The sequence below is a fragment of the Meleagris gallopavo genome, chromosome 10 (genome assembly GCF_905368555.1).
Source record: "Meleagris gallopavo chromosome 10, MGAL_WU_HG_1.1, whole genome shotgun sequence".
Taxonomy (NCBI): Eukaryota; Metazoa; Chordata; class Aves; order Galliformes; family Phasianidae; genus Meleagris; species Meleagris gallopavo.
Genome location: NC_139413.1, coordinates 22,479,583 through 22,498,747, shown reverse-complemented (window position 1 = coordinate 22,498,747; position 19,165 = coordinate 22,479,583). Strand labels below are relative to the sequence as shown.

Here is a 19,165-nt window from a genome sequence, read left to right as displayed (position 1 = left end):
CCACAGTATCAGTAAGATGTATGTATAGCTATTATTTCTTAAGGTACGTTGTTTGTGAAATATTGAACTGTTATGAAAAATTATGAAACATTGAAACTGAAGATGACAAACAATGGCTAAATACCAGCATGGACAGAAGTTTTGAGCTCAGCAATCTGAGTTTAAGCAGTGTAATACCAGCTGTTTGCAAACCTGGAAAGAAAAGAGAGCAGTTGGAGCATACAGAAAGAATAGTTCCCAGCTTCCAGTTTGCATTACTGTCCCAAAGACAGGGAACATTTGCAATTTAATCTGGAGTAACAGCAGCTTGACTTTTCAAGATTAGAAGACAGTGATTCAATTAGTTAATGTGTGTGCCTACTCTTCAAAATACTAGCCTACCTTTTACAGATAGAAGCTGTTCTCTGATGGAGGAACAGCTTCCTCCATCTCTCTGTGTAAGGTAACTCGCACACTTGTTTCAGCCTGCAGGGTCAGGATGTATAGTGGGATCTTTTAATAATCCCAAATGGCAAGACCTGCCTGCTCTGTTCTGTCTAGGAAAGCTTGATTTGCTCTTCTGGGCCTCCTGCAGGTCTTGAGGGTGGTACAACTTGGATTAGATTTTAACAAGGTAGAACAGGTTGAATATATAACAAGTTCTGATCCTATCCTTATGTTGTCTGAATGTGCTGCAGTTGTTCCAAGCTTCCTTGCTTCACCTGCTCTTCAAACTGCTGCTCACATACTGTTGGCTAAAAAATGAATGAGGAAAAATACATTTCCTTACTGGTTGTGGCTGAATTTATGACTATTGAGCCTTCAACTTTCAGTTATGATCTGTGCCATGTATATAATAACATATTTTCTGCAGGTGATGAGGTTTCTGTAACTTGTGATGAACTGCAGGCAGCACTTTGGTTTATTTTGTAATGCTTCTTTCTGTGTACCTGAAAATGGGTCATTTTTCTCCTGCAAGAATCACAACAGGTATCTCCACAGGGGGACAGGCAGGAGTTGGACTGCACAGGGAAGGAGAGATGCTGCTGTTAGTTCTACTCTGTTTGAAATATCATTGAAGCTGGAACATACCCTGATGCAGGCTTTAAGCTTGCTGGGTGAAAATTGTTTACTAGAATAAATAAAGAAATGATGATGATGATGATGATTGCCTCCTTAACACATACAGTGGAGGGAATAAAAATCAGTCAGCTGAGGGTTTTGGTTTGAGGACAGCAGAGACTGTTTCCTTGTGTGACCTTTATAACAGGTGTCAGACTTCATCCTGTATGTATCAGACTACTGTGGCATTGGATATTAATCCTGATGGAAAAGGATTATGTGATTTTTGCAGGCACTGAGACAGATTATCCTTTTTGGGCTAGCTGGAAGGTAGCGAGAGTCTGTCTGCAGATGCTGTCAGGAAACAACGTGCTGGAGGAACTGTGCCAGAGAAGCCAAGTATGGACAGCACTTCTGACTTGAACTTTTTTTTTCACTTTCCATTTGTTCTTCCTGTTGTGTGAACTTGCTGCTTTTGAAGACTTGCTGCTTCAAGCAGGGGCAGTGACATGAATTGTAGTGGTACAGGCTTTGAGAAGTCTGCCTAACAACAAGCTCTTTGACACGCTGAATAAAAATACCAGAAGGAAACGTTGGAATATCATTGCATTTTTAAAGATGCAGCCTATTCTAACGTTAAAGATTTTACCCAATATTTTGATTATTTATGTTTTCTCCTTAAGTGATAAATTTGGTGTTTTGCAGCATTACATTTAGCCCTCGTAACTGTTGAGTTTCACAAGGGATGATAAAAGAGGAGCAGTGATGGTTTTGCTAGCTTGTTCTCTGCCCCTTTCCATCTACCCCAGGGGATGCATGCCATCCTTAACTTCTCAGGGTTGCCTCCCTGCACTTCCCAGGTCTATCCCGAAAAATGCTGCTTCCAGAAAGAGGCTTGGACCACAACACTTCAGTTTGGGACTCTTTGCTGAGATCTGTATAATTTTCTTCACTTTTTTCTTCTTCTATGATATTTGTAGACTCTAGTGTAAAAGAAAATGTGAACAAGTATGGAAAACTAAAAACATGTATTTAAGCTCTTCTATATTTTCCTTCTGAATTCTGAGAAATTTCATGCAAAAAATGTGATCTCAGACCTTCCAGAGAGCAACCTATTCTTTCTTAAACAGGAACCTCTGTTTCTCCCCAGATATGTATATCTTTCCTAGCTGTCTTGGAAGGAACTTCATGGACTTGCACAGTTTTCAGGCAGCCAAAGTAGAGAAAAATGAGTGGAAAAAACACTCTCTCTATGATGTAAGTGAAGAAATCTTTGGTCTCGATGTCAGTAGCTGCTTCTTCTTAGATACATGAAATGCCCAGTAAAAAGTGATCTGAAAATAAACGTGCAGTGCTTCTTTTTTTTTCCTTTTTTTTTTTTTTTCTGTTCCTGAATTTATGTATTTAATTAATCTCATTCTGTTTACATAATCCATTTTTACTCAGATTTAAAAAACAAATGCTCTGACAAATAAATCCAGTAGCAAGTGTAGGACACTGCCTGGTATTGCTGCTCTGAATATGTCAGCTGCTGAACTGTGTGATTACTCATTGTTCAAGTTTCATTGAATCAAAACACTACAGTTTTATGTTAAGATAGGCGTCCAAAACCTGAGCCCTTCAACTGCTGTATTAGCTTTAAAATGTTTTACTGCTGTTCAAGGAGGCATGCCAGTTTTAACTGTAATAATTCAAAAAGTTGTCAATAATTGAAGACAGCTCGCATAGGCTTTTTTTACTTAATCTGGTTCTTTTATTTTGGTTGATTTTTGTTGTTGTTGTTATTTTGCTTTTCCCTGTATCCTCATGGACCCAAGAGAGCAATATATAAGCATCAGGTGAAGGTCATTAAAAAAAAATTAGTCTATTGATTTCAATGAAACCCAGGCTCAACTCAGGATATTGCATACAAATTACAAAAGCCCCCAAATTAAAAAAATCAGCCACACCAACAAACACCAAACAATCCAGTAATAAAAACGTGAACAAGAATTATGTATTTTATTCCAAGATGTGCAGTTGTTCCACCCTGTCTTTGCAGTAGTGCTTTATATTTCATGATACACACTCGCTGTGAGCACCCCACATTTGTTGCCTGGTTGTATTTTGACTTATTGCCATTCCTGGTTCCATCTCCATCTTTCACATTTTTGTGCAAGTTAGTGCTGCTGAAAATGGACAGTAAAACTCTTTAGCTTATAGTGTTGCAACTATCTTTGTCCAAATGAAGATCTCATTTAATTGCTTCCTTTTTCATTTAGTCTCCACATTTCTCCTAGACTACGTTTGTGCTTTCAAGCTGTAGTTTGTTAGGAGCAGAGTTTATATATGTATTTATAGTCTTTACTAGGCAGACTTCTGTTTGGCTGTGCATGTGCATACACTCTGTTGCAGTATTCTTCAGTAATATAATAATAGGTTTAAAAATGAAATCATTCACTTTGGGAGATACAATGTGCTTTTTACAAAGATCTAGCTATTATTTGCAGAAAGATATTATTGGAAGTACACCTTTAGATTTCAACAGGCAGTAAGCTATTCAGACAGACTAAGGGACAGGCAACTCAGTGTGAGGTGAGTTGTTTCAGGCTGCTGGAAGGCTGTTGTTCCCACAGGGCATACCAAGAGCCTTAACACAACCCTTGGAATAGTTAGCAGCCCCTGTCTCAGTTAACACCACATTGTAAAAATAGTCACTCTGACTAGCAAACAGACAGCTGACCTTATAATGCTCTACACCAGAGCCAGTCATTTTTACACTATTCTTGATTTATTCTGCTCCTGGATCATTGCATGATATTGGTAATCTTTTAGGGAGAGTTTCATTCCATGTGGAAAAATGTGAGGCCCGATGATAATAAATAGAGAATGCAGCAAGGGCTCTCCCTAAACTCAGGTCTTTACTAATAGAGGGGCATACACGGAGGGAGAACTGCTTTGTTTTGGGTAGGCATTAAGAGAGATTCCTTTTGACATTGTTGGTTGTTTATCATTGGAAATGATTTTCTAATGTGTCTTAAAATTCTTTCTGTCCATGAAATGGATCAGACATAAGGAAATAAAATGGAATAAATATTCAGACCATGCTATTACTGAATGACAATTGATACTTTCAGTGAATTTTAAGTATCCATCAGTAATAAATTACAAATAAGTTTTTATGCTGTGCCTTCTGAAAATATTAGATTTTATTAAATAACATTCAATTAGTGAAATATCACTCGTTAGGCAAAATACCTACAACATGTGCCACTCATCCCTTCAAAAGGATTATATTAGTCCCTAAAATTGAGGTAAGTGAAAGGCAGTTTCCAAGGAATAGCATATCCGACAAATTCAAGGTCATTTTATCTCAGGGTTACTATTTGAGCTGCTTAATGATGGTAATTGTAATATTGCCTCACTCATTGCGTGGCTTGCACTACCTACTCACTTGCTGAAACAGTCACACGGCTCTGGAAGTCAGCCTAGCAGACCGATTTGTAACCAGTGGCTTTTAAGAGAGTTTTTGTGACATCACCTTCTGTATCCCTGCTTGGGTCTAAGAGCAGTTACCAAAATACAACTCAGTGGTTAAGAACCTCTTCTACTGCTCGCAACTAAACATCTTGCTCCTTGAATCCTTTCATTGCTTCCCGGTCTTTTCTATATCAGTGCTAAGCCTCTTCTCCCTGCTAAGGCCCACATTCAAATCTTGTCTTTGCACATCTCAGTAATTATCTCCTATATCACTTGTAATCAAAGCACTCCTCCTATCTTCACCACATCATTGTTATCATCATGTAACTACACAAGGCCTTCCTGATACAGTTCTCTGAATTTTGTTTTTATTCTTAGAACTTCTGTTGGGAAATATTACTTGCATTTCTTTCTTCATCATTGCACAGACAGTATGTCATCATGGGTTGTTTCTCATATACATGAATCAGAGCTTTTTTGTCCCATGCCTGTGAACTGCTGGTAGCTTAACTGGACATACATATGGTTGCAAATGCTCTGTCCTACAGAGGTATTTGCAGAATCATCATCTATGACTGTAATCATTTCTGGACAGGAAGTGGGTTGGCATTTTATAAGGAGATGCAGGGATATGTGTGGTCTATAAAAAGTCTCTGTAATTAATGTTGCTCTATCAGATGATTACAGGAATTACTAGCTTGTGCCACCATGATACAGAAGTCTAAGTCAGAGTTTAGCATTTAGGAGGAAAGAAAAAAACTAGGGAGAGCAGTGTCAAACAGTTCTAGATGGGGTAGCTCTTTACATGGTTATAATGCCCAACCACTCAGAAACACTCCTGAGAATAGAGTGATATCCCAGTGGATTCTTTCCTAAATTTTAATTTCTGCTAATGTCTCAGACTTCTGTCTCTCCTGGTCTCTATACATGTGTTTGGGAATTATGGGCATAGAGAACCTTTGCCTTTAAATTCCACCAGGTGTTTTCCTGGGAAATTTGTGTAAGCATCAAATTGCTTAATTGTTTGTCAGACTAAAAAAAACAACCCACAACAAACAGGGGAGGACAGTAATTGTCCCTTCTGCAATCTAGAAAATAATACTATAAAATATTGCATCAGCTGTTGGCAGCTGTAGGCTTGCATGCCTACTAATTTACAAGCACTCCAGAATCCTTTGTAATCCAGCCATTGCTAATTATATTCGTAATGATTTATTTAAGGACTTTGTGCAAGTCAGTAAAAAGTCACCCAAAAAAAGCAAAATGAAGATCAGGTGGCTGGAAGTGCATGGAATAGAGAAGAATATCCCAACAATGGAGCTGAGATGAAGTTTATGCGCAGTGAATATCTTTTAAAAATAAATAAATGAGAGAGAAATAGCTTTATTTTCAGCTCATCATATAAGAGGCAGAGTTCCTGATTTGGCACTAGGCAGTTCCTATCAGAGGTTATTAAGAGCAGGGAAACAGGTGTCTGGTGGCTGGTGAGGAAATGAGAAGCCGTGACACCTGAACTGAGATCACAGGCATCTTCCTGATGTTGCGTCTGGAGAAAAAGTTTTAACTGTCTGCTGCCTCTGTTCCTCCTCTGGACGTAGGGACACACGACTCTCAGCTGTTAAAACTTCCATTTATTTGTAAGACTTTTTTTTTTTTTTTTTTTTTTTTTTTTCTGTAGAGAACTGTAACGATGCACATAAACTATATCCTGTCCTGAGCAAAATGCTAAGTTAAGAGAAAGCTATGAAGGATTGCGTAGTGGAGCGCAACACTTTTCAGTGTTGAGTCTCTAGGTCATTCTGAAGCAGGGATTTGAGCAGTGTCCCTTAGGATTTCTGTTATACATGCTGAAATGATCAATCAAGGATAAAAAATGGACTGTTCTCATCTCATAGATCATTTCACAGTGAAACACTTAAACTCCTGGCTGCTTTCTGAAAAACAGAGGATCTGCATTAATAAGGTGACCTTATCATAGCCACCCCTGGGGGGGAAAGAAGGGAGAAAAAAGATTGTGGAAAGAAAGTGAATCCAATTTTTAATCTTTTTTTTCAGGGAGACTTAGATTCCTGAATGCAAATTACTTTGTATTTAAATTGTGTGAAAGCACAAAAGGTTCATGTCTACAATTGACGGTTATTTCGTTAGCTGACTCACAGAGCCGTGCAAATGGTTTCTAGTGTTAACTTTCTTTGGATTTGTTTTCTTTGTTCTTAGCAGATCTTGCAACAGTGATCATTCTGATTAATGTATTCTACGCTCCGCTCTACTCTTGATTCATGTTTTTTGCAGCAGTCAGCGTTCTGGCCTCAGTAAGGTGAGGCTGTGCAAAGTGGCTTTTGTGTTTCTCCAGTAGTGCTCATCTGACAGGCTCTCATCTCCAGCTGGAAATGAGAGAAGCATGGAATCCACTGTAATGTATTTTGCATGGTAGCACCCCTAAACACAAGTTAAAACAGAACTTTCATCAACAGGTGTAGGACGGTCTGAGATGTCATCCCCTGTGACAGCAGGCAGGCCACGCACATGCTCTGTATTACTGAAACATCAGCTCTGTGACCCTCTCTGGCCAGGTGTATTGGCTTTGTGCCTCAGTTTGGATAGCATGGTGGTTCAGCAAGGCTCAATACACCCCCAAGCTGGAGATTGTGTGCTTGGCTTTCAAAAAAGATACGATATTAACGTAAGAGTTAATTTTGGAGGAAAGGAGAATGCATGGCTTAAATTTTGCATAGCTTAAATTCTGCCATGTCCCACTTCAGGCACATGAAAATTAGGTGGCCTGACTATGCTAGATGTTGAGGAACCAATAATCACGTGAAGAAGGAGTAGTTCTTCCTACTTTAGATTGATGGGAGATAATGACCCACCATGCACCTAAAATACGAACTTTGTTGAGCTGCTGAAGTTTCAGTTAAAGGCAGGCCCTGTCTCTCCCACCTATTGAAGTAGACTGGATACCACTATCAGTTGGCTTTGAACTACATCATCTCTAAGGTTCCTTCCAACCCCAGTCATTCTATGATTCTATGTAATATAAGCATAGATGTAAAAACAACAGTTCTGCAAATCACTTGCTTAATTGCTCCAGATACACATAAATCATGAAAAAAAGTTACCTGAGGCCTGCAAACCCTTAGTATCCATTGCCTCTTATCCATTTTTTTTTTTTCAGCACATTTTCTTTTAAGAACGTTTTGGCATTCGTTCTTGCACTCAATCTGCCATACCCTGCTGCTGCCTCTTATTTTTTTGGCTTTTCCAAATCTCTCATCAATGCCTCAAGCATTACATTGTTCTTCAACCTGCATCAAGTGCCTAGTCCTAAAATACAAAGGCCTCAGTGACCTTGGTTTCTTCACAAGCCACTTATCTCCATTAGACTCCTGAAAATCACAGCTTCAGGAATCGTATCATGGAAAAATGCCAGGACAAAATGTCTGACACACAAAGTCAGAGCTTCAGCAATGAAATCAGAAAATTTTCAGGTATAAACACCTCCCAGCGGAAACAGAAAACATCACTTTGAAACTGTTGTTCGCGTGCAGAGCTTGTGAATTCATCAGAGAACTTTTTTCCTTCTTGTGAATATTTTCAAGCCATTTTCCATTTTTATAGGAAATCTAACACAGAAAAGGCTTTGTCTTGGTTGTGTAAATCAGAAACTTGTTTTTTTTTCAGGTTCAGATCCTTTACCTCTTATTTTTTAATCTTGATTTTTTATAGCCATCTGCAAAAAAATAGCAAGAAAAGGTTTGGAGGGTGTCTACATAGAAGGTTCAGAAAGAAAACGGTGGAAAAGTAGGTTATTTTTGCCTTCCAAGTGAAAGTATTTTTCCTTGTTCTCACTCTTCTAATTCAAGACAATAAATATAAAACGATTTTTTTAGCTTCTTTCTTGGATATATTCAGTTTTTAGCAATAGATGTTTAAAGAAGTGAGAGCATTGGGAAATATATAGTTGATGGATACTTGAAACTTGAGGTGAAGGGAACAACAGAGTGACTCAAGCTAAGTCAAATGAAACCAAAGAGTATTTATTAATTTTTTTTTAATACTTTTGATTTGAAGTGAAACTCTTAAAATAAATATTTAATAGAATTTCATCAAACTCTTTTTCATTTAAAATTTTCACAAAATATGAGTTTGGTACATAACTGGACAGCTCTCCCACCTGCTCTGGAAAAAGAATTCCAATCTGTTCACCCAAGATAATCAAATGAAAGCATACAAATCAACTGAAAGCATACAAATATTCAACATGCAAAATATTAAAGAGAAGTAGTAGATTCTGCTATTTAATGTTTGCTCTAAGTACTTTTTTTTATGCCAAATGCTAGACTTTCTGAACACTGTGACAGAGAGCTGTTACTTGTGAACAACAGTTTCAATGGTTTTGGTTGAGTTTCAGCTTAATGTATGAATCCCACGTCCTTGCTGTCATGAAATCTCCATTTTACCTCTTTTGCAATATTGCTGGCATATGTCTCCAGCTGTCTGTTGCTGACATAGAATTGCTTGTGATTATCTGATGCTGAGCTGTTCTGCTCTGTTTTTGTGTTTTTAATCTCTGCGACAATACCTGAAAGTGTTGTGCAGATCGTGATTATTGAGGCAGAGTACAGTTGTCTTTGAATTTTATTGTCCTGCATAGAACATTGGGAATTCTAATGATCTTTGTAGCCATATTGAATGTGAACTAGATTTTTTTCTGATTTTGTAATTTAACATTGCAGATTGTTGACTTATTGACTACAACATTAGCATTTTTCAGATTGGCAAATTGCCTTGTAGGAGTGTCTCTGTGTCTATTTATATATCATCTGAAGCCTGAAGTATGGAATACATTTTAACTGTCTGGATATAATTTGATAAGTTGTATCCAAATTTCTAAACTTAAAACATGAAAGTTACATACCAAAACTCATTTTACTTTCCAACACAGAAGTACTGATTACTGAGAATCTTCCACTGGTGCTCACTAAGTAGCATCCCAAAGGTCTAGTTGCCATTTTAGAGGAGTTTTTAAGACAGAGGAAATTCTAATACTCTTCTTAGATTTCCTAAATATGGAGTATCTCAATGAGCTATTTCAATGAGGGTAATTTTAAAAAAATAATTAAAAAAAATAGTCGCGTATTCATGTATCAGCTTTTTTTTTTTTTTCCATTTACAATTGTCTTAGAGTCTGAAGATGTAAAAAATCAAAACCCAAACAAGCTGAAACATGTAATGCAAAGCAAGAAGCAGTGAATATGCTGCCTGAGAACGTTTTGTCAGGGGAAACATTACCTTGGAGGTATTTAAGGCATTTAAGAGCAAGTCTAATTGTTAGTTACATTTATTGTTTCCCACTTCATCAGTACTTTTCTCTAGAATACAGACCCCAACATAAATTACTGCAGAATAATAAGCTTCCCTCAAATCAGCTGATTTAGAGTCGCTGCCCATGTATGTGTTCTTACAATTGCAAATGTGTGTTAATCCACAGTAGTTTGCTCTCAATTGAATGAGTTAGCTTGCAGTAGCTTGGTTACCTGCTATGCTTCCACCTTCAGAAGTGATCAACAAGAAGTCAACTATTATATTGTACACTGAGCCTGAGATTAGTAAAAACATATATTTTCCTGGGGAGGGTTTGACCTGGGAATTCATGACTGCGTAATGAAGAAAAGGATGTTTACAACTGGAGGCACAGAGTAGGGGTCTGAATCTCTTCAGCCAGATGAGGAACCCAAGTGGGAGATATCTGGTAAGAGATGGGAGATAGCACTGTGGTGCACGCCTGGCCTTGCTGGCCAGTTGGTAAGGATAGCTCAGTTTGTGCTTGAAAAGAAGTTTGTGTATATACCCGTGGAGAATTTATATATCATGCTCTCCAGCCAGCTGACGATTTAAAGCAGTATCTTGAGCTACTGCAATGTGCTATTTCTATTTCATCCTTTGAACAAAATATAGACTTCTTTTGTTCTGTGGTTGGCTTTTTTTTGTTTTGCTTTTTTATCTCTTGTGGTTTTGGATAAAAAATAGGTTTCCTTTCTATTTATGTTCACTAAAAACTGTGGTTATTCTCAGTAGTAACACCTCTGCATGTAATATAATCTTTGTTGTCTCTCCACCTCTCATCTTTTCTATTTTATTACCTCTTGCATGTACTGGTAAATAAAAAGGGAGTGAATTCAGAAGATATAGGCCACTCGGAAGAATGCTATATGTATCATATCGGAGAGTTCAGAACATTATGGAAATATTTACAGTTCCAAAAGAGTCAATCTGTATACCAAAATTGAATTTAGGAGTGGACATAAGCCCTGTGTACTTTAGCTGTTCTAGAAGGACTGATTTGCAATATTTTATAGCCTCAGAATGGTAAAAGTAGATATGACGAATTTACCAAAGTCTGTATACTGCATTGCTCCACCATTTCTTATTTTCATTGACATTATTTTTTCATCAGTTTGGACTGTGTAGGATGTGCAGACAGTGTATGTTCAAAATATTGGATTGCTGTGCTTTTGCATACAAACCTTATAAAGAAAAAGAAATACCAGACTGTGTATACAAGCATCAAAATTTGATTATATGCAGGATCTAATCTTAATATCACACCATCCTCACTGAAAAGCATTGCAAGAATATTCCAATTCATATTCTGAATGGTGTGTTTCTCTGCATTCATTCTGTGGAATTCTTATTCCTACCAGGAGAATATCAGTATATTGAACTGAATAAAAATGTGTACATTAAATTGCTTATTCAAATGTCCAGCTTTGATGTTTGTGGAAAATTTAAGCAGGAGGCAATATAACCTGAGTTTTGTTTTATTGATAAGAGGCTAATGTGAGTTACAAAACAGGAAAGAATAAGAAGTTGTATAATATGCTGAAAATGTGAAAAAAATGCAGATTTCAGTTATTAGCTTTCATGGCTGTATTTGCATAGAAATGTACTAACGGCTGGAAGACATTTCACGCACGAACTTGATAGAGGATCTTTAAACATATTCGTGTTAGAAGAGTGCTTAAAGGAAACCTCAAACTTGAAAATTCTCCTCTTTGTTTAGAAAACAAAAACAACCACAGTTTCCCTACAATATTTTAGTACAAGATATTTCTTCATGAAACAAAGCTTCCTTTGTTATGAGAAACACAGTGGCAGACTATGAAGGTGCCTCTTTCTGATCACACTTTAGAAAAGACTAATTCTTCTGAATGTTAAATATTTTTGTACGGTAGATGTTGCTCATGCTTTTGTGGAAAATATTGGCAAAGCACGAATTGCCTGGAGGATTCAAACTCCTCTTGTTTTTTTTTGGATTCCTACAGCATTTTCTACTTTGGGGGAAACAACTTCCTTGCAAGTGGGGCAGAGATGATTGCCAATTTTCTTTGTTATGTGAGGTAATTGGTGTTAAGCCCTCCCTGAAGAACTAGAGGAATTCCTGTCTGTTATAGTTAAAGCATGTTAGGAATTTCTGTTACTTGGGTGACAGCAAGCCCTTCCAGTTAGTGTTTTTGAGCTGATTTTTTCTGTCGTCTTGTTTTGTTTTAATTCACGTACTAGTGCAGAGCAGGTGCAACTCCATTCTGAACTAATAAATGATAGTGATGTCTGGTCTTAGAAGAAGAGGAAAGGTTCATGGGCTGTAGGAAAGATTTGCATAGCAGTGACCACTTGCACATGCTGTTTCTAGCAGTTTTGACATTCAATTTGCCAAATATGACAAATTATGTTCTATTAATTTAAATTTGGTTATTAATGAGACACAGCTGAGGAAGGCTTTTTTTTTTTTCTCTAAAATATTCCACGGATTTTCCTGCTCTGTTATCTCCATTCACTTTCCAAAACAGGGATTTTACTGCTCACATTAGTTGAGGTTCTTCAAAGGAGCTGCTGGCCCATCTCCAAATGTGACTTTCATTAAAAGTAGGAAAGTTGATCTTCTCTTCTGAAGTGGTGAGTTGTGAGCATTAATTCCTGGAAATATTTTCTAAAACCTCACTTCATACTGAACTATAGCTAGCCCTGGAAAGGATTAGAAATAGCAAGATGAGTATGAATTTAAAAGCACTGAATTATGAAAATTTAAGCAGTTTTGACTCTGTCCTCACTTATGCAAGCCCATTCCTGATGATGATGATGACTGTCGAGAACCTTACCAAAAAAGTAGAACTCATCTCTAGAATCTGTCCTGTCTTCTGCTGAAATCAGACTTACAAAGGAAAGTAAAAGTGTTGTGAATATGGAGGTACCATTCTGGAAAAATGCAGTTGGTAGTAGCTGACTTTTTTTTCTTCTGCACGTATCTCATATTATTTTTGTAAACCTCTCAAGCAGTACTGGCCTATACAGAAAAGGGCTACGGGATTGTTTTCCCTGCCAGTATGAGATATAAATACTGATTACAGATAGAACAGTGCTGTAGAGATGGAAGAACAAAAAAAAAAAAACCAAAAAAACAAACAAAATGGAAATATGAAAAGGATCACGATTACTGTCTTACTCAGAATCTCTGTCTGAAGCATAATATAATCATGGGCAGTGTGTAGTAACTGTAATGTACACTGAAGCCAGAAGGTTATGTAGAGTTGAGACCTTGCCAAATTAAAGTCCCTTTGATACATATGGTATGGAAGGAATGACATTACTGCAGCGGTGCGAAATGTATATATGTAAAGCTACAGTCATACTACTAAAATAACTATGAAAAGCCAGGAAAAAAAAATCTGGTTTAAATAAAGGAAAGGAACATTTCAAACCAAATTTTCAGAGCTCCAGATCGAGTGAAAATATGTGGGCTGAAACCATCGGTGGATGGTAGCAAGTTCATTAGGACTGCAACCACAGCCATGTGCTCAGCACAGTTCTAGAAAATGGTGGCAATGGTACCAAAAGGACATATTTTAAAGGTGAGTCCACGTCTGAGTTAGCTCAAAGAAAATGTCGTCTTCCTTGCTTTCCTCTCGGGCAAGTTTATAGTGTGGAAAACAGCATACTGCTGGAATACAGTGGATGGTGTTTGTCAAGATTTTGAATGGTGCGCAGTAGGGTAGGAGCTGGAAGTCACAATGATTTGAAAGACCCAGTTTCTGGCTCTTTCTGAGTGAATAACTGGGTGAGAGCGGGGAGAGCCGTTGCCCCATGCCAAGGCAAGATCATGCCAATTGCCAGCACCTCCTGATTCCTGTTGACTTTCTGTGAGCAGATTCAACCTTTAATTTGGAAAAGGAAAATACAGTCTGGCACCCATTTTTGAAGGGTTGCCAGCCTCACACCTATCCTATAGCATGCCAGAATGGGAAAGATAAGTATCTTACAGTATCCGCAGTATCAGTATTCATAGCAGCAGACACTGGAATTTTGTCTTTTCAACGTAGAAAAAAATCCAAAGAACATAATTATTTATTTTCCAGCTTTATAATTGTAATGATGATCTTTGGATTGGGAACTTTAAGCAATTTAATGACTGTCTCGCACTTTTTTTGGCCCTTGCTTTCTCCAGCCAGCCAATAACAGCAAGGAAAGCACCTCCTCCAGTGATCACTTGCTTAAACGTTACTTTGTCATGCTACAGAATATACCAGCTACCTCTGGGAAATAAATGTCTCTTGTGTGAATACAGCCATAAAGTGTTTTTGAGGTTTCATTTCTTTGCAAGAGTATTCTGTTAGGACATGCGAGTTTAATGTAAAAGAAGATTGAGTAGCATCCTTAGCCTCAAGAAAGGTTAGACCACTCTCAGGAATTGGGACTAAACAGCCTTGCAGTGCTTCTCCTTCTCTTCTGGGGACGGTTTAAGGACAAAGATTTCAAAAGATTAAATCTTAAGAATTTATCTATGTAATCTTGGTACTTTCCTCTTGGTATTGGAGCACTTTGGAAATTATATCTGGATAGAAGCATTATCCTTGTCTGTCTTCTAGGTTTTTACAGCAACTGGACATTATTTGTTCCATTTGAATTTTGTGTAGTTATTATGATGCTGAAAGAAGAATGTTGTCTTGAGAATTAAACATTATTGAAACAGCTAAAGCAGGATCAACCTTTGGGAATGTCTGCCTTGCTCAGTCTAGCAGTAGATTCTCCTCTTCCAGCCACCCTCTCCCATTCAAAATACCAAGACGTTGTATATGGCTTTGTTCATAGAGAGATTTGTTTATTTACACGTGGAAATGACTTTTTCTTGCACTTTATCGTGAGAGAAAATTAGATACTGTGGAAGAGATCAATTTGAGGTATTTTCTGACCACCTGTTAGAGCATATTCTTGATCAAAATTTAACCAGATTATGAGTGGATTGAATACGTATACATACATAAGCTTTTGAATAGTCTTCAGTTCTTGACTGTTGTTAAGAGTCTTTAAGCTTATGACTTTTTTATGACTTTAAATGCTATTGTTAAAATGCAGTAGATTATCTAAATAATTGTGAACACATCTCTCAGGGTACGTTTGAGCTTTAAAGCAATTATTTAAGAAATGTATTGCTTGGAAAAGAAATAAATTCAGAAGAAAACAATAAAATTTTCTAAACCACATATCTAAGTAGGGATTCCTATAGTAGTCCAACATATAATTATTGCTGAGTAGTCAGGTAGTAGTGAAGCCCCTTCACCTGGACGGTAAAAGAAGATTGGAATTTCTTCACCAGTACATTTAAAGTCAATATGGCGTCCCTTGAGGTTTTGGTACAAAGGGTGGAAGTAATGTGACTGATGATCCTAATTTTAATGTTTTGCTGTAGAAGAGATTTAGCACCTGCGTAACTATTATTGGTACCATTAGCTTTTCATTTTGTATTTTTATGTGAAAACACATCAAAACAGCAGGCATCAGCTTTTTTTTTCACGCTCTTTTTTTACTTTTCAAGAAAAATAGCAGCAGAAAAATATAGGTTGTGTTCCAGGAAACAGCCGCTCACAAGTCCCAGAAGGGCTGGGGATGTGCTTTGTGGTTTTCCTGACTCTTGGAGTGACACTTTTACTTTTTAAAGCTGAGGCTTCATTTGTATTTTGAAAATATGACAATCTCTTTCTCAGCAGGGTTGCATTGTTTCTAAGAGGCTGAAATTGCTACAGGATTTAAATCTGGTGAGGATCCGGTTATTCCCTTAACAATGCATTTTAGAACACCCGCCCGTAAAATAGCTTGACATCTGTAAACTTGAGGCCATATTCTCCAGCTAGATAGCACTCAACCAACTGGCTGGAAATGGGGAAGGCGTGAAGGAGAAAGGAGTGTCGGTGTTGTGTATTCTGTGCTTAAACCGATCTCTTCCTCTGCTTCACAGCTAACTGATGCAGATTATTTATAGATTTCAGAGCCAAAAATTAACACAGTTCCTTGCAGGCAGAAGAGAAATGTATGGGATCATTATTAATTCTTTAGCATTATAGTGCCTTCTGGCTCAATGTGCGTGCTGGGGACCAAGTGTAAACACACATTTATCATCGCGACCCTTAATCTGTTCCTAAAAATGTCCTTCAGTGGGGAACTGTAAAACAGCTTTTCTAAAGGATTTGAGACCTTTTTCTTTGCCACTGACACAAAGATCTTTACAGACTTTGCGTAATTGAACCTTCAAATGTAAAATGTTGTGAATGCTAGTTTAGAATGTTCCATTTTGTAAAAAAGAGAACAAAAAAGCACAGTGCAATGCTAGCTGTCTTTACACAAATGCCTTTTGTTTTCTTTCTGTGAAACACTGGGGCAAATTACCCAGGCTGATGAGAAATTTCCTTTTTTCAAGGTCTACCCTAATTTCTGCATCCTTAGCTTCTTTTAGTTCCTCCTATTGTTTCTAGTTTCTCCATTTTTGTTTTCCTTTCTCTTGACAGCAGTCTTAGGGTGGTGCTAATAGATTTCAGCTGCAGAGGAAATATAGTACCAATAAGATTCGGCGTACCGAATCCCTCTCTGGCCACTGAACTTAGTGGGATAAAATTGTCCTTCATGTAATTCTAACAGTGTCCATGGAGTAATTCTAGCCATTGGCCTGTTCTGTCATCTCTCTGCAGCTCCTTCTACCTTCATCATAACATAAGGTGGAGGAGATAGGATCCCTACAGCAGCTGCTATTGTTTGATCAGCAACACAATCTTTGTTGGAATTTCATTTCCCTTGCAGCCTTGCTTCTAGAATACATTTGTCATCCATACTTTGTAGCAGACTTATATTTGCCTGTAATTACATACCAGTCTGGCAATACTTTATTGTTAACATAAAGCACTGGTGTTTAAATCCCCAATCTTACACTGAAGTATTTGCAAAACTCTGTAATTGCTAAAATAATAAAGCTGCCATTATTGTATGGGAAGTTTACAGCCTGTTACTGAAATACTTGGATCAGCTTAACTATACCTGTATGCATTCCTTATGTTCTCATGGCTTAAGAGACACACTTGTGAGTTTCTGATGCTTTCACAAAATGGCTGAGGTGGGAAGGGACCTTGTGGATCCCTTTGAGCTCAGGATGTTCTATTATTCTGTGACTAAGACTTCTGGTAGCCCAGGGCCACACTCAGACGTGTTATCTCAGAGCATGCAGGAGACTCCACAATCTCTGGACAAGCAGTTCCAGGGCTCAGTGAAAACCTCACTTTTTTCTGGGTTGTGGTCTGCTCTTATGTACCATATCTAAGAAGTCTACAGAAGATAGCTAGGAAAAACAAGTTTGGTTTGGTTAAACTCAATATAATGGGTAGAGATATCACTCCAAACATGTATGGATCTGCAAACCAGGAAAGATAAAGTATTCTGGTTTCATTTTGTGTTGGCTTTCTGCAGGCAGAAAAACAAAAATGTTCCTGTCCTGTTCATTATTCACTGTGCTGTTGTTTGGCCTTTACACAATGCCCCACTTTGTCAGTTTGCTCCCAGTTAGTTGGGCAATGCAGACCTCAGCACTGGACACCAGAGTTGGAGTAACTGGTGCAGGTGCATTATAATTAATTTTTTTTCCATACAGAAAGCTCAAAACATCCACACCGAATATAAACGTGTCTCCAGCAGCTTGGGAACTTGTGCTGCAATGAATGGCACGGTCTCCCAGCTTTGTTTTCATACACTTGCATAGAACATCTTCACGTGGGGGATGGCAAGGAGCCTCTGAGTTCTTCCAACAGCGGCCACTGGACGTTACCATCGGTGCCCCATCAGTGGTTCAGCAGTAGCATCACACTCAAGACCTTCACACAACAACGCACGTTCGGACTGCGCTGCTACTAAGCCAATAGGTGCCGTTCTGCGGTGCCGCCTGCCTGCGACCCACCTGCTCTCCTTTCCCCCACTGCTCAAAGTATTGGCCCGGCCTGCGTGCGTGCGTGCTCCCCGTACCCCCACAGAGCAGGAACAGCCCCACTTCTGTACGGGCCCCGCACCGCAAAGAGTTCGGTGCGTCGAACCCCCAGGGGCAGCGCCTCCCCGCCCGGCGCAGCCCCGAACCCGACGCGGGAGGGCCGCACCCGTCGTGTCCTCGCCGACAGCGCGGCCCTCTCCCGCCCACCCCTCAGCCCGGCTCGCGTCGCTCCGCGCTGGATTGCTCGCGTCTGCCCGGCGCTGGGGCTGCCCGGCTGGCGGCGCGGCCAGGCGAGCTCAGCCGAGCGCAGAGGCGGATTTTGAGGAACAATAACAGAGCGGGGAGTGCGGGACCGGCGCGGCCGCCCCGCCCGCCGCCGCACCATGTACGCCTTTGTGCGGTTCCTGGAGGACAACGTTTGCTACGCGCTGCCCGTCTCCTGCGTGCAGGACTTCAGCCCCACGTCCCAGCTCGACTTCGACAACCAGAAGGTCTACACGGTGTACCGCAACCCCGAAGAGGCGGCGGAGGAGGACGACGAGAGCACCGGCGAGTGGGGGGAGCGCCTGCTGCTCCACAAGGCCCAGATCCTGGCGCTGGCAGGTGGGCGCGGGCAGGGCCGGCTGAGGGAGGGGGCGGGCGGGCGGCGGACGGAGCCCTAAGGGGGGAGGGGGGCGAAAAGGGGGGGGCCCGCAAGTGACCCTCAGGGCTGGGCCGGGGGGCCGCAGGGTGGGGAGTGGGGCCGTGTTGGGAGACCCCCCCCCCTCACCGAGGGGGAAAAAAAAAAAAAAAAAGGGAAGGTTTCCCTGCCCAGCGTATTTATAGTGCATGGAGTCATTTCTGCACCTTCGCAGCTCGTGTTGCCACATTGGAGCTGTGTTGCTGGTTTCTGTCTGCTGTGTTAGTTTAAGCGACTTCCCAAATCAGGAGGCAGCAGCAGGGGAAGCGGAGCTTTGTGTGGGGCTTGGTGGTGCTCAGTGTGTTTGCTCCACGATTCTTGTACACACGGCTTCCCTGCCTACGAGCACCGCTTCAACTGCACATTTAAAACGCAAACCCATACTTTGGCCATTTAAACCCTGGTGCTGCTGTGTGGTTACCCACGTCGTGTCCTGTTGGCAGCACAAAGACTTTCTGTAGTTTCCTTGCAGCCGCAGAAAACTCTGTCTTCCTCACAGCTGGTATGAGAAGAAAGTTTGAGGGTGTTTGGAGCAAGCTACTGGCTGGTGTGGAGGTGTCCCATAGGATGGGACAAGCTGAGTGTCACTGTGTGGCCCACAGGATGCAGGGTTCCGGTCCTGAGTTCCACATTTGGGGAGAAATACAGCCCTGTGGCCATTTCCCCAAATATGGCCTGGGCTGCGGAAT

General features: G+C 39.9%; 1 protein-coding gene across 5 annotated transcripts in view; it reads left to right on the top strand.

Moving 5' to 3' along the window:
* The window catches only part of BEND5 (BEN domain containing 5), an 853,353-nt gene that overhangs the window by 489,074 nt on the left and 345,114 nt on the right, over positions 1-19,165 (top strand). Inside the window, exon 1 of one of the 5 annotated variants that reach the window (XM_085232380.1) lies at positions 17,965-18,400. The exons of 3 other annotated variants lie outside the window; for them this stretch is intronic. In XM_085232380.1, the coding sequence (XP_085088506.1) occupies positions 18,181-18,400 (220 nt within the window). In that variant the 5' untranslated portion in view covers positions 17,965-18,180. Of the gene's footprint in view, positions 1-17,964; positions 18,401-19,165 lie in introns of those variants that run through there. One more of the 5 variants, XM_085232379.1, reaches the window with a different exon arrangement.